General features: G+C 36.5%; 1 protein-coding gene across 1 annotated transcript; it reads left to right on the top strand.

The window, feature by feature from the left end:
* The first annotated feature begins 202 nt into the window (after window positions 1-202).
* On the top strand, window positions 203-2,316 carry LOC124915662 (ubiquitin-60S ribosomal protein L40). Its single transcript, XM_047456426.1, has 5 exons — window positions 203-387; window positions 469-555; window positions 650-752; window positions 1,933-1,999; window positions 2,144-2,316. The coding sequence occupies exons 1-5, from the start codon at window positions 285-287 to the stop codon at window positions 2,168-2,170; spliced, it is 387 nt and encodes a 128-aa protein (XP_047312382.1). The 5' UTR covers window positions 203-284; the 3' UTR covers window positions 2,171-2,316.
* The last annotated feature ends 13,621 nt before the right edge of the window (window positions 2,317-15,937 follow it).

The following is a 15,937-nucleotide window of genomic DNA, read 5'->3' as shown; positions in this document are numbered from 1 at the left end:
ATTAAATAAATATTTATGAAAATAATTAATTAAATATTAATTATATTATATAAAATAATAATTTAAATGTATAAACAAAAAAAAAATATTAAAATATAATAATTAAATTTATAAAAATAATAATCTGAAATAAAACAAGTTGGGCCTTCTATTATTACTTTGGAAAAGTTCAACAAATGGGCTAGTCATTTCTCAAATGCTTTCCCTAAAACCCTAGATAGAGAAGCTACTATAAATTTCAGCAACAATCTCTCTCATTGTATCCCCTTCATTGGAAGTAAAAGATGCAGATTTTCGTTAAAACCCTAACGGGTAAAACTATCACTCTCGAGGTAGAGAGCAGCGATACTATCGACAATGTCAAGGCTAAGATTCAGGATAAAGAAGGTATTTTTATTCTTCTTTTGCAGTATCAAATTATCCGGAAATGATCAGAACTGAATCTAATTTTGTTTTGACATTTGATAGGAATCCCCCCGGATCAGCAGCGATTGATCTTTGCCGGAAAGCAACTTGAAGATGGACGAACTCTTGCTGATTACAACATCCAGAAAGGTATGTCTCCATTCTTCATTCACTGCCTATCTTGACTGATAATTTTCGAATCTTACTTATAAGTCTATGTATGTTCTTGCTGATTGTTAATTAGAGTCCACATTGCATCTTGTGCTGAGGCTTAGAGGAGGAATTATTGAGCCTTCTTTGATGGCTTTGGCTCGGAAATATAATCAAGAGAAGATGATCTGCCGAAAGTAAGCTTTATATTCATAAACCATTGCTAAAATATTGATCAATTTACTCTTTTTTTAACATATTTTGATGGGAACTCTTACTCGTTGCCCCTTCTGCATTTTTCAGTTGTGAAGAGGGTACTTAGTTCCCTATATATACTCCACTTAAACATTCTTGACTGTATTCAATGTGTTGCAGTTGTTTTATTTGGGTGGTACATAGTATCTGTCTGAAATTATAATGTACATCAAGATTATATAATTGTATATAGTTTCCTAAGTTACTTAGTTTCAATTTGTTTCCTTTGAAACACTAATGAACTACAAATGAATAACCTTTTTGTTTTTCTATATGGGAACTCTTACTCGTTGCCCCTTCGACAGTTTTGGATGTTATGAAGAGGGTACTTAGTTCCCAATATAGTCCCACTTAAACATTGTTAACTGTATTCAATGTGTTTGCAGTTGTTTTGTTTTGATGGTACATACTATCTGTCTTAAATAATCATTGACATCAAGTTTATATATACCTTTGTATACAGTTTCCTAAGTGACTTAGTGTCCTTAATTTGTTTATTTTAGGAAGTTAGCACTAATCCCCTAGGGCGTTCTTAGTTTGAATGGAACCTATGACCTTTGGTCACATAGTCAAGATTCTTTTCATTTGAACTACCTTAGTGGGGCTTTTTTCTTATGTGGGGAACCTTAGCCTTTGGTCTTTTAGTCAAGATTCTTTTCATTTGAGCTACCTTAGTGGGTCTTTTTTCTTATATGGGAACTCTTACTCGTTGCCCCTTCGACAGTTTTGAATGTTATGAAGAGGGTACGTAGTTCCCAATAATTAGTTCCAATTAAACATTGTTAACTGTATTCAATGTGTTTGCAGTTTTGTTTAGTTGGTACATATGAATAGCCTATTTATACATCTTAATTTTCTTTTATGGGAACTCTTACTCGTTGCCCCTTCGACAGTTTTGAATGTTATGAAGAGGGTACTTAGCTCCCTATATTTAATCCACTTAAAACCTATTTAGCTGTATTCAATGTGTTGCAGTTGTTTTGTTTTGGTGGTACATGTTATCTGTCAACAACTTAATTGAAGCAAAATATGCTAAAGCTGGTATTTAGGAACTTCATAGATATTAGATGCATATCATCCGATGAAATGTATGATTGAATTTAAAATCTTAAATCTTGTTAGGTGCTATGCTCGTCTTCACCCTAGAGCAGTTAATTGCAGAAAGAAAAAGTGTGGCCATAGCAATCAGGTATCTTTTTTTATTTTATTTTGTCATCTGATTACATATTGAAATAGGTTATTGATTCAGAAATTATGTATCCAGATGTTTGCAAATGTGACCATTGTTATATATTTGTCTTAATAGATTCATTCATTTTATTTTGTTTTGCAGTTGAGGCCAAAGAAGAAGATCAAATAAGTTTCATATGATGGTTTATATTTTCTTATTATGATTAATTCCTTGATGTTACTATTTTGCTACAAAGCAATCTAGATTTGGTTTATGTGCTTCCAAACTTTATTTGAATTTCATCTAGGTTGAATATATTTATGTATTTTCTCCTTACATTTTTCATTTGCTTTATAATTGTCCTATATAATGATTGAGATATGTGCTCCCAACAAAGTTTTAGTCTTAATCTTGAGTGCACTTAATTAGGTTGAATAAATCTTTAAAAATATTTATTATTTCTTTAATCGAAATATATAATTGATTTTATTTTCATTTTATGTAATAATAAAATATATTTGGAAATATACTTGTTTATATATATATATTATTTATAAAAACTAGTACATATTTATTTAATGTATTATATAAATTGAAATCATATTTATACATATAATTTTATTTTGAATTTTTTTATTAGGATTAATAATAAAGGTTTTATAATTTTATGAATTTATATATAATTTTGATTTACATTAAAATGAGAAATTATATTGTTAAATTAAAAAGAATAATTATTTATTAAAAAAACAAAGTAATATAATTAATTTTATAGATAGTTGTCATTTATTTATCATTACTTTTTAATTATTATTATATATATATATATATATATATATATTAATGGTGAATGTATATCATACTTAATTAATTATATATATATATATATATATATATATATATATATATATATATATTATAAACATACATAAGTAATATTTTATTAAAATTTAATAGATTTTATGTATTGATTTTGAAATAAAGTTAGATAGGTTTATAATAAGAAAACCAAATATATATATATATATAACTTTTTTAAATGTATGAATTGTTGAATAAAAAGAAATAAAATTAAAAATGTTATACGTATGATTTGAATTTATGACTTAACAAAATAAATAAAACACTTTAACCAACTAGGCTAATAACACTTTATATTTTAAATTTAATACTAAATTAAATAAACGCGAAATACTTTAATAATATAAATCCAACTTTTTAACTAACAAATCTATATATAATTATGCTTAATTTTAAAGTGTCCAGATTGTCGAGTCAAGAGCGGTAGTTAATTTGGATATATATGTGAGTAAATGAATACTTAGGTCGGATTGTGGGTTGACCCGCCCATAAATTTAAAACGGTTAAAAATAAAATAAAAAATGTTATATGTATGTTTCGAAATTGCAAACTAATAAAACAAGTACAATCATTTATCAAAGTGTGATTGGGATGTGGTTTGCTGAGTAATAATAGATCGATATCAATTGAAAATGGTTAAAAAAATATGAATCAAATATTTGATTGACCAAAGTGAAAATGTAAAGTCACGAGATAAGATGTTTATTCGGAAAAAATACGTGATGAGATATGTGAAAAAATAAACTGTTTTACCGAAGAGAATAAAATATGGAATGAGAGTGTTCTAAATAAATTTGAAATTGCTATATGTAAGTTTCAAATTTACAACATAACAAAAGAAGTATAACCCTTTAATCAACTATACTAATAAAATTTATATTTTAAATTCACCAAATTAGATGAACTCGAAATAATTAACAATATAAGTTCAACTTTTTAATTAACTAATATATATATAATTAATGATGCTTAATTTTTAAAGTGTCCGAATTTCCGGGTCGAAAATTGTGGTTAATTTGGATATATCTATGAGAGTAATTGGATATTTGGGTCGGATTGTGGGTTGACTCACCTATAAATTTAAAACGGTTAAAAATAAAATTAAAAATGCTATATGTATGTTTCGAACTTGCAACATAACAAAATAAGTACAACTCTTTAACCAACTAAGCTAAATAATAATACTTTATATTTTAAATTCAACACCAAATTAGATGAACGCGGAATATTTTAATAATATAAGTTCAACTTTTTAACTAACTAATATATATATATAATAATGTTTAATTTTTAAAGTGTCCGGATTGCCGAATCGAGACCCGTGGTTAATTTGGATATATATGTGAGAGTAAAATGAATACTTGAGTCGGATTGTTGGTTAACCGCCCATAAACTTAAAACGGTTAAAAATAAAATAAAAAATGTTATATGTATGTTTCGAACTTGCAACATAATAAAATAAGTATAACCCTTTAACCAAATGTGATTGGGATGTGATTTGCCAATGGATAATAGGCCGGTATCAATTAAAAGTGGTTAAAAAAATATGAATCAAATATTTGATTGACCAAAGTGTGAACTCACGATGTTAAAATATTAAAAAAATATGAATCAAATATTTGATTGACCAAAGTGTGAACTCACGATGTTAAATATTAAAAAAATATGAATCAAATATTTGATTGACCAAAGTGAAAGTAAAGTCACAAGATGAGAGGTTTATTCAGATTAGATATGTGAGAAGATAAATTATTTTACCGAAGTGAATAAATGTAGAATGAGAGCATTCTAAATAAAATCGAAAATGCTATATGTATGTTTTGAATAAATGTGGAATGAGAGCATTCTAAATAAAATTGAAAATGCTATAGGTATGTTTTGAACTTACAACCTGATAAAACATGTACAACCTTTTAACCAACTAGATTAATAATACTTTATATTTTAAATTCAACGCCAAATTAGATAAACGCGAGAAATTTTAACAATATAAGTTTAACTTTTTAACTAACTAATTAATTAATATATATATATATATATGTTAGGATCTAGGCCGCGGCTGGGGGACCGGGGTTGGCCGGTTAGCGCGTTTCACTCAAAGGGTGGTGATTAATCCGGTTAGAGATTAACACCGGGGTTTCAATACTACACAAACTGTCACAAACCCTTGAACCAGGTTCAAGCGCGGAAGAGGTTTGTTTCAGGTTGAAGCGGCACACTCTTAGGATAGGCAGAACCGGTTTTGAGTAGGATATGTTTGGAAGTTGATGGGTCGGTTTTTGTAACTTGATGATTCGGTTTAGATAGTGTAGAGTCGGTCAAGATGGTGTAGGTTGGTTAGTACAGCTCGGTTATAAAGTAAGTTAGGCAGAAAGTAAATAACAAGACATGTTTTTATGGATGTTCGGAGATGAAACTCATACGTCACCCCTTCCTCTCGAAACCGCGAGAAGGATATTCACTAAGGAATACAAATACAATCCGATCGAGACTTATTTCCTGCTCGATAACACCCGTACAATTTACACCGAAATTGTAAATACACACTTCAACTTAGCACTTAAGCTTTTTTAGAGAGAGAACACACTCTTATCACTTGTAAATTAATTGTTCACTGTATCCCCTATTTACTCCTCTTCAGCTGCTCCTTTTATAGGTGAAATATGCCAACGATCATATTTCATTTCCTTGAATTTGATTGGTTGAGCAGAGGTTCAGTGATTCAGACCTAGCGGTCAACCTTTCAGACCTGGCAGTCTGTTCTTCCAGTATGTAGGACAAACCGGCTAGGTTTGTCTTTTACTCAATGTGGTAACTGTCGGTTAGACAGTTGTCTATACTTGGAAGATTGCCTTTCTGATTTATCCTGAAGTGGAAAGATCTTATAGGACAGTTTTCTGCAGCCTGCAGACTATCCTCAGACTTGTATGAATATGGAAATGTTCAGTCTGTTCCTTTGGTATCATTCTCAACAGATACCCGAAGTATCTTCTTATGCTGGTCGGTCATTTGTCTTAACCAGATGATTTCTGGGCTGGTCGGTTATCTATCTTAACCGGATGGCTTCTGGTCGGTTAATGACCGAATGTCTGGTGTTTCCGGCCTTTGGTTTTGACCGATCTTGCCTTCTTTGTGCGGTCATGTTTCTGGTCGGTGGGCCTTCTTAACCGGTTGAGTTATTTTGACCGGTCCGGTTCTTTATTCTTGCATGGGAGGTTTATTTATGTTAAGTTCTGTTGACCGGTCTAATTTTATCTAACAATTTCTCCCTTTTTGATTATTTTATTTAAAATTATCAAAATCATATAAGATTGCAAGTATAGGCCGGTTCTTTATTTGACCGGATTTTTTGAAACTGACTTGGGAGAATTTTTCGAAAAATTTGGAAAAATTTTGAGAAAATTTTTGGAAGATTCTAATCTTTTATCTTATCAATTTCTCCCTTTTAGATTATTTTATTTAAAATTATCAAAACCATGTAAGATTGCAAGTATAGGCCGGTTTCAAAAATAACCTTATATATATAAGTAACCGTAAAAGGGGAAAATATTATATATGTAGAAGCCGAAATAAACATAGATTAAGAAAAGAGATCCCCTATTCTGATTCGGATGGCAGGAAGTCTTTCATCAGGTCATCTGTCGGTTGGTCCTCATCTGGTGGAGCCGTTCTTGAAGATGAACCTCCAGCTTCCGGTTGACCGACCGTGCTGATTGGAACCGCATTGAGAAACTCGCTGTCTTATAGGTCGCGGCTCAAGATCCTCTTCGAAGTCATCTTCAACAGCTGTTTCGGTGATTCTGTCCAGCATTTTCCTTGCAGAAACTTTCCTCTTTCGTTTTACCGGAACCGAAGAGGAGGAAGCCGCCTTGGACCTCTTGTGAGCCTTTTCGAAGTTGTGGTATGTGTCTTGCTGAGCTTTTAACCGGTTGGTCTCTTCGGCTTGTTTTGCCGCTATGATATTTGCGAGTTCCGGATCTCTAGCCGCTATATTTTGTAGGCGTTCCTCATCAATCAATCGCGGTGCTTCCTTTGTTTTCCGCGTTTCTTCGTCCAGCGCATTCTGAATATCTTTAGCCGCCCGAGCGTTTGCTTCCTCAACCGCTGTATCAGCAGCCAGTTTGGCCTTCATCAATTCATTCACCTGCTCGGTGACCGCCCTGAGGTCGGCTTCAAGTTTGTCTTTGCGCTCTTCAAGACTTGCATTCTTCTTTTCAAGATCTGTGACCCTGTCAAGTGTCGAACCGACTTCGGCGCTTGACCGCCCTAGGTCCTCATCGACCTTTATAAGCCGTTGATCGGTTTTCTCTTGAAACCGTTCCAAGTCTTCGGTTCGCTTAAGATGATCGTTGTGCAGAATAGAGTCGTCCCGGTAGTTGACTTCGATCTCTGTGATCCGGGCATCTGCCTTTACAAGATTATCCCTCGTTGTTTCGGCCAACTTGATTGTTTGAAGCGCGGCTTTCTTGATTTTCTTCTTCCACGGTCGAACCTTTCTGTTGGCAAACTCTTGAATGAGAGACTTGACTCTTTCTCCTGTAACGACCGGTTTTGAATCCCCAGGTTGATCGGTTTCAAGTGGCCCGGTGAAAGGAGTCTCTGTCCTTTCGTCGGTTACATCGATGACCGGATCCGCTAGAGGAGACGTATCACCTCGATTCTGACCGTCATCGGTCTCAAGACGCGGAGAGTGCGCTGTATCTCGCTGTCTGCGCACCGCTTCAATCCGCTTTATCTCGTCAATGAACTCCCCTTTCTTCACCTCAAGTATATCCATCACCAAGAGTTGTAATTTAGCCTTCGGTGTTCCCGCAACATACCTTTCTGTAAACTTTCGTATATGTACGGTTAGCTTTTGTAGCCGAGCACGCGGTTCCACTATTGCGTGTCGGTCCATGGCTTCGTTGGGATCCTCAGCGTTTGTGAGTCTGATAACGTCTTCCTCTATCTCCAGAATTCTTTCAAATCTTTGTCCGGTGGTTAGGTCCGGTAGCACATGTTTGAAGAATTTATTGCACCGGATCAAGAACCACTCATTGTATGCTTGTGCTGCCTTTTGAGCTTGCAGGTGAATTTCTTCCAAGATTTTGCGTACAATGTTCTCGGCTATCTTCTGGTCGTTGTCAACGGGAACCTCTTCCTCCCCACGGTCTTCTGTATCGGTTTCAATATTGGCCGATTGTTCATGTTCAGTCGGTCCCTTTTCTTTACCGGACTCATTGTATTCGGTATTATGTGAGGCTGTTCGGTCGGAGCTTGAGGCCAAATCGTCCTCATCTTGCGAGTCAGAGAGCGGTTCCCCGGATTCCATCGGTTGTTTGTCCTTGCTACAGGACTTGTCTTTTACCGGAGCCGGTTTCTTAGCTGCAGTCTTCTTCCTTCGGCCACCTGTAGAACCGGGGGCCGGCTGCTTCTTCTCCAGGAATTGGCGGGATCTTATTATTTTGCTCGACGAGAGAAGAACACCAGGACCGGTGTTGATGTTGTTGTGGAGCATGATCTTCCCAAGTGGGATGGCGTATCCCCATGATCGGGTGGAATCCGGTTTTACCATGTCTTTTAGATTGTGAAACACCTCCTTTGCCCAGTTAACGTTTATGCCGTTGAGTAAGCCGACAAGCATCTCAATTTTTACCCTTGTGAGGTTGTCGAAATTTCCACCTCTTGCCTGAACCGACTTAGTGAAGATGTCACAGAGCGGTATATATTCCGGTCGCAGTGATGACTTTTTACCGGATACTTTTACAGGAGCCGCGGTTGCCGAGAGAATCTAGCAGGCCGCCTCGAATGTTTTCCGGTCTAGCTCCATCGAATCGTTGCGTCCATCTGTTGGAAGACGTAGGATTTCCGCAACCGACTCTTCGGTTATGTCGAATTGCTTGCCGCCAACAGTTGCAGTTATTGTGTCGCCAGAGAGAGATGCGGTTTTAAAGAATTCTTCAACCGCTTCCTTGTAAAGGACGAAGGGACCGCCCAGAAAGTATTCGAGTCCGGCCTCTGAAATCCGGGAAAGAACTTCCTTTGCCGGAGCCGAACCGTTTTGTCTGATTTCCTCAAAATCCACCTGAATGATATGTTTGAACAAAGCCGAAGCTAGACCCATTGTTGATGATTGAGAGAGTAGGAGAAAAACCGCTTTGAGAGAGTTTGAGAGCTAGAGAGAGAAAACTGTTTCGCGTAGGAATGAAATGAAATGACCAAGGTCCCCTTTTATATGCGCGGCTTGGAAGCCCAACCGTCGCAAACCGTCCCATCACTTTTGGGCGGGAATTTTCCCTCCAAGCCAAAAAAGCGGCAATCAATGGGCGGTAATCAAAAGGCGGGAAACTAAGGGCGCCAAATTAGAGGCGGGAAGCCAAGGCGGGAGTTTTTGGGCGGGAATTTTCCCTCCAAAATTTCGAGTGGTCTTTTGACTTTAGTTTTAATGAGGCGGTCCCTTTTTAAAGCCGAATGGATGTGATATATTAACCGCGAAGATGCAATTTATGACTTTAACCGGATTTTTACAATTTATGACTTTAACCAAATTTTTCAGTGATTTATTAATATCAACCGGTTAGTTAGATGGATATCCTAAATTTTGCAACCTCTAACTCGGTTATAAGACTGAAATAGAATTTTATTGAAGAAGGAGTACATGATATAAACCGATTTATGAATCAGTTTTAGGAATAGGAATACATAAGAAATAAAGATATAACTTATGTGATAACGACCCTTGAAAGTTTTACTTCCACTCCATCTATGTCAAGGATGTTTGAAGGAGATGCCGGTGTGCCCGGTCCAAATTTTGGGCGGTACTTGAGAATGATCCGACTAATGTGAGGAGCATAACCGAGACCTTTCTTGGTCAGCACCATGGTTTTCAAGTTCTGGAAAATGACCGATGACCAATTGATGGCCGTGTTGCTAACAATGTAGGTCTTCATGTCAAATATTTTCTTGGAGTAACGCTGATTCGGAGATTGACAAATGATAGAGCTGTAAGCATGAAAATTTGACTTACCCTATTTGCAAAATAATATTATTATGTTTAATAATATTAAAATAATATTTTGGATTTTTATATTCAAAATAACTTGAAAGAAGGATTTAAAACGTAATTAAGGATTAATTATTGTGATAATTAAACCTTAATTAAGAGAACTTTTCAAATTTCCAAAAATAAGTTGAGGATAAAATATTGGTATATATTTTACCCAAATTAGACCAAGGAAGGGGTTAAAAATATTCAATTAGGATTTATTCATGATTTATGTTTAATTCATGACTTAAACACATTAAATAAAATACTCCAAAATTCCCAAAAATTCCCAAAAAAATAAAATATGATCATAATTGTTATTATGAATCTAGAAATATTTATTGTGAAATTTTTGGTGAAAAAATGGATTTAAAAGGAATTAAATTCGAATTTTAATAACCTTTTAAATAAAATATAAAATTGCATAATCCTGTGTGGCTGATTTTATGTTTAAACTTTGCAGCAGGATCCTGGACCATCAGATGAGTGCCCAGATCTCATCCGACAGCCCAGAGCTGTAGCAGAACCATGCGCGCGCGCCCGCACCGGATCAACTAACGGGACAGACTAACCCCGTTAGTCAACCAGGCTGACCGCTGACGGAACCAGACGGAACTCAGCGTTCCGTTACTCAAAACGACGTCGTTTTGTTCATCTTCTTCGTTGGGATGCAGGGTCGCCAGATTCGCGATCATCGCCGGTGTCAAAACTTCCAGAAGCTCTAACTTCGGCTACAGGCGATCAAATCCGTTGATTTTTTTGCCCACGTGATCCCCTCGTCAGCGCCTACGTTTCCCCCTTATCTAAAAGCCTTATCCTCCCCGGGATAAGGCTGCCACGAATTAGGGATAAGAATGTCAGCGATCAAAGAAAACTCAAATTGGCTTTCTACAGCCGACCTTCGAGCACTATAAATACTACCCTGACCCTCTACTACCAATCCATCAAACAATAACCAGGAATTACACATCAATTCAATCCGATTGAAGACCTGCAAAATCCGGCGAAGAACAGTTTTTTTTCAAAACTTTCTCCAGCGAGCCAAGCTTCGATCCAGGCTTCTGGATCACTTCCAGCAACTCCCAGGAATGTTTTCCAGCTGTTGGTATGAATCCAGAAGCTTTGAATATTGATTTGTAATTGAAAATTTTGAATTTCTTCAAAATTTCTTGTTTGATCACTTTGGTCGTGTTCTTATGCTTGATTGTATGATTTCTGTGTACAGAATCATTATATATATCATGTGTAAGCTTTTTGTTGAAAAAAAAACCGATCAAATCAACCTAGAACAGAATTTTGCAAAAATCAGTTTGAAAATTTGATTTTTTGAAATATTGTGTTCTTGGTTTAAACTTGGATTTGTTGATCCAGATTGTTGTTATATATGTTTATAAACATGTTTGAATTATTTCCAAACAACTGTAATCAAGTTTTGATCATGTTTGATCAAAATTGAAATTTGAGAAAAAAGCTTGAAAATTTGAATTTCAAAACTTTGTGTTCTTGCTTTTAATCTGATTTTGTTGGTTCGATTAGTTGTATTACATGTTTGTATACATGATTAGATGATTTATAAGTAACTGTAATCATGTTTTGATCATGTTTGATCAAATTGAAATTTTGGAAAAAAAGGTTAAAAATCTGGATTTTTGAAATTTCATGTTCTTGATTCTAAGATGGATTTGTTGATTCAATTAGTAGCTATACATGATTCCTAACATGTAGGGATGAATTTCAAGTAACTGTTTCACCCTTTTGATCATGTTTGATCAAATTTGGTTTTTGAAAAAAGTTAGATTTTGATTCAATCTTCAAAAACCATTTTAATGATGTAATGATGTTCTTGTTTTGGTATGGATCAACTATATTCATCATTTCAAAGCTAATGGAACAAAAATCAGGCCTTGAAATGGCTTAATTTAAAAGATCCCAAAATTTGCCCTAGAAATGGTGTTTTAAAATTGATCCTCTTATGATTTTCAAAATCGTGATTTATGTTAGGGCTTTTGTTCTTCATGATCATATGAACCTACTGCAACTTACGGATTGTGATTTGGACATCCCAATCAAAAGTTATGAACTTCTGAAGTTTCGGACCAAAACAAGAACACCAGGCCCATGAATTTTGCCTTCGGGCCGAAAAAAACAGGCCAGGACCGAGCCGCGCGACCAAGGAAACCGCCCAGGACCGTGCCACCCGACCGAGAAAGTTGTCTTAGGGCCAACAAAACTAGCCTAGACCTAATTAACCTAGGACAAACCTTGCCACTTGACCTAGGATTGACATTAACACCTAACCTAGGACTAACAACTAAACATAGCCTCATCTTAGCCTAGGCCAAACCCTAGCCCTAGCCTAGTATCAAACCCCCAATTAACCTTAGACCGTTATAGCCCTAGGCCTAAGTCCGAACCCTTACTCAAAATTGAACCTCTTCAACCTTACTAAGCCCAAATTGACCAGATCAGACTCGAACCTAGGGTTTAATCCTTAGGCCCGTTTGGTTCCAATTTTCAAAAAAATCCAAAACTATTTTGGAACCAAGCCCCCATTTTCTAAAAAAAATGGTATTTTCAAGGTCATAAAGTAATTCTCAAAATTCTCTGGGATGTTTCCCAAAGAAATTTTCTTTTGTTAGGTCTTGTTTGGTTATACTCTCTAACATCTTTTTCTGATATTTTCAGGTTTTGTTAAATCTGAACCCCAACGCAACAGGTACACACCTCCTTTAAATAATTTTGTACAATTATTTAAAGTCTATCCTCATTTAGGACCCCTGGACTACTAATTAAAGATGAGGAATGTTATAATTAGATTTATAGAAGCCAGACTTTGTCTATTTTAGAAGGATTTTGAAAACCGTCCTTAGGCGGGCGCAAAGGACATAGCGCGAAAGCCCTTTCCCGAGCGTAAACAGACAACGAACCACTTTTTTTTAGAAACTCTGGTATAAATACGTTTGTACACGTATCATTTTATTGATTTTCATAAAATCTCTTGGCGACTCTGATTTTCAAATGAATAATCTTTAAATTGATTATGTTTAATTGATTTAAATCAGGCCAGGTTAAATTGTTATTCAGCCTCCTAGATTATTAATGTTTGAACAAAAGATTAATTATTTTACATAATTAATTTATTACTGCTCCAGGTATTCTCAAAATCTTTTAAAAATTAAATGTTTCATTTTAAAAGATGCCTGGTACGCAAACCAAGGTTGAAATCATTGAACCTCGAGCTGCCTCGCGGTAGTCCTTCCATATTGCCACGTGTCTCACAAACACGTGATAAGCTATGGAACGGGACATAGACCGGGGGGGAAATAAAACGGTGTTACAAGAGCGGTTTACAATCTCATGAAGGAGTTGGATGTGGTGAGCAAGGCGGGGTTTTAACCCATGATTTTCCACCGGTACATCGGTTCCAGAGAAGAATATTGAGTGATCGGTTGCTGCACTTCCCACCCGGGTTGGGAAGTCGGAAAACCCTTCTGTGGGCATGTTGAACATTTGAGCAAATTCGGCTTCATCCAGCCAGAAGGTATGGTCTCTCACCGTGGAAACAATATAGTTTCCTCTGATGCAAGCACTTCTGAAGAAGGTCTTGACATCCTCAAGAAGTATGGGACCGGATTCTTCGAGAAAGGTGCGAAGACCGGTGTCAATGAGAGATTCAAACATGACCTCCTTGGTTTCTATATCCCAATGTTTCATACATGAATCGAAGTTGATGCTCAAGAAGTTTCCCAGAGTTCGGCTCGGCATGATTCAAACTTTGCTAATAGAGAGAGAGAGAGAGTTCAAGAGATTTATGATTTGAGATGTGTTAATTTGATTAGGAAAAGTCTATTTATATAGATCCGGTTTTGGAGGGAAAACATCAACATTGAATGTCAGTTTTGTCTTATTGGACAAAGGAATATTTATGTTTCCAAAGTGTATTGGGAAGAGATTACTTTTGACCGATTGCGGAGCTCGAGGTAGGAATTTAGTTGAAAAGTAACCAAGTTAGTTGGGTAGTAATTACTCATGTAGTTGGGGGTTACCTCATTAATTAAATGTTACTTTTCATTAATGACTGATGCAACAACACACTGAAAAGTAACCGATTGAAACCGAAGATAACCTAGACTAAACCGAAGAGAACAAAGATGAAACCGAAATGATCATAAGAGAGTTGAACAAAGATACAGCTGGTGCGTGCAACAAAATGACCGGGTGTAGGAAGGAGTGACCTAATGTCCGCTTGAGTTGGTGTGACCGTTGGAGTGGATGTGACGGTTCATCCTCTTCCAAGACTTCTCAAACCGCTCATAGAAAGAGTCGGTAACTTCCTTGGTAAGTACTTGGGCTTGGTTCAGCCCTTCCCCGGGCATGTTGGAACTCCAAGCTCCAGAAGCAGACAACTTATTTGAGGAACGAGGCCGACTGTTTGAACGCCAATCATCCAGATTAGGACGTCGAACAGTACCCTCGACCAATTGACCGGTGTGTTAGTAGTTATAGCTGCCATGATGTTGAAGGCAGCGGTGCAGTATGTGTTGGTCACATCCCTTCCCAGGATGCCTCGACCGATTACGTCATTGAGAAGCTGGTATTCAACTTTCAATAGTGACTTAGCACCGTGGTCATCCACTAGATGGCTTGACCGGGCAAAGGCTAAGGAGATCTCGGCTTTTAGTTCAGTCGGTATGTTGAGGTCGGTTAGCCCCTACTTTGGTAGGTTAAGGCATCTGGCAAAGTCATTTTCGGTAAAGTCAAATATGATTCCTCCTACCTTTGACTGGATGTGAGTGTCAAAGTGAGGAGTTCCACGAAAAATCCTGGCGTTGTAAAAGAACTCCAGGACAGACTCAGAATAGATGACATGTTTGTCATCTAGAAAGTGTTGGAGACCAGTATCTTCAAGTGACTTAATCATCTTGAAGACCTCATAATGCTCAGTGCTTTGAGCAGAGTTGAAATACACTTGAAGGATGTTTGGAAACTAAGACATTTTGTCTTAGTGAGAGAGGAAGAGTTATACAACTTGTGATTGTTTTGTTTAAGGTTTGTTCAACTTATATACTAGTGGAGAGAGGATCTTATTATCCAAGTATTACAGGTGATAATGTCTATTAACCATAGGATAAAGAGTTTTGCATGAAATAAGCATGTCTACAGCCTAGGGTGTTGGTCATAGACCTGGACCATGAAAGATATCAAATCTTCACGTCTTTTTAGGTGCGACCATTTTACTTTGAAAAGGTAATGTTTCAGGACAGATAAGTTTAAACACAGGTAATTATTCCACTTTTGTTCGAAGACCAAATAATCTAAGATAAGTTATTTCCGAACCGGTCAGTTATCAGTTGTTCGTCCCGATGCGGTTATTTGGTGCATGCACTAAGTAACCGGTCGGTTTACTCTGACTGATAGACCAGGCGGTTTTTCCATAGATACCCTAGGAAATTTGAAATCCTACAATTTAGGAGGAACTACCGGTTTTGTCTGTCCGAACCGATTTCCTTTAAGCATCCTTAGGGATGATCTGACTAATATCGGTTAAACCGAGTGTGAGTCTGAATTGAGAGAACTTAGCTTCCTGTAGAGGCTTTGTGAAGATATCGGCTACTTGTTGATCTGTTGGTACGTATTCCAACCAGATATGCTTCAGCATGACATGTTCCCGAATGAAGTGGTGCCTTATGTCAATGTGCTTGGTTCTGGAGTGTAGAACCGGATTGTAGGTAATTGCTATGGCACTTGTGTTATCACAGAAGATTGGAGACTCTTTGGCTGTGACACCGAAATCCTTCAGTTGTTGTTGGATCCAAAGAAGTTGTGAACAGTAGCTTCCGGCTGCCAAGTATTCAGCTTCTGCGGTTGATGTGGCAACTGATGTTTGTTTCTTGTTATGCCAAGAAACAAGCCGATCATCTAAGAATTGGCATGTTCCGCTGGTGCTTTTCTATCAATCTTGCAACCTACGTAGTCTGCATCTGAATAACTAGTTAGGTTAAAGGATGAATCCTTTGGATACCACAAACCGACGTCAGGTGTTCCCTTGAGGTATTTCAAGATCCTCTTTG

This window comes from Impatiens glandulifera, chromosome 1 (assembly GCF_907164915.1).
Source record: "Impatiens glandulifera chromosome 1, dImpGla2.1, whole genome shotgun sequence".
Lineage (NCBI taxonomy): Eukaryota > Viridiplantae > Streptophyta > Magnoliopsida > Ericales > Balsaminaceae > Impatiens > Impatiens glandulifera.
This window is presented reverse-complemented; position numbering and strand designations above follow the sequence as displayed.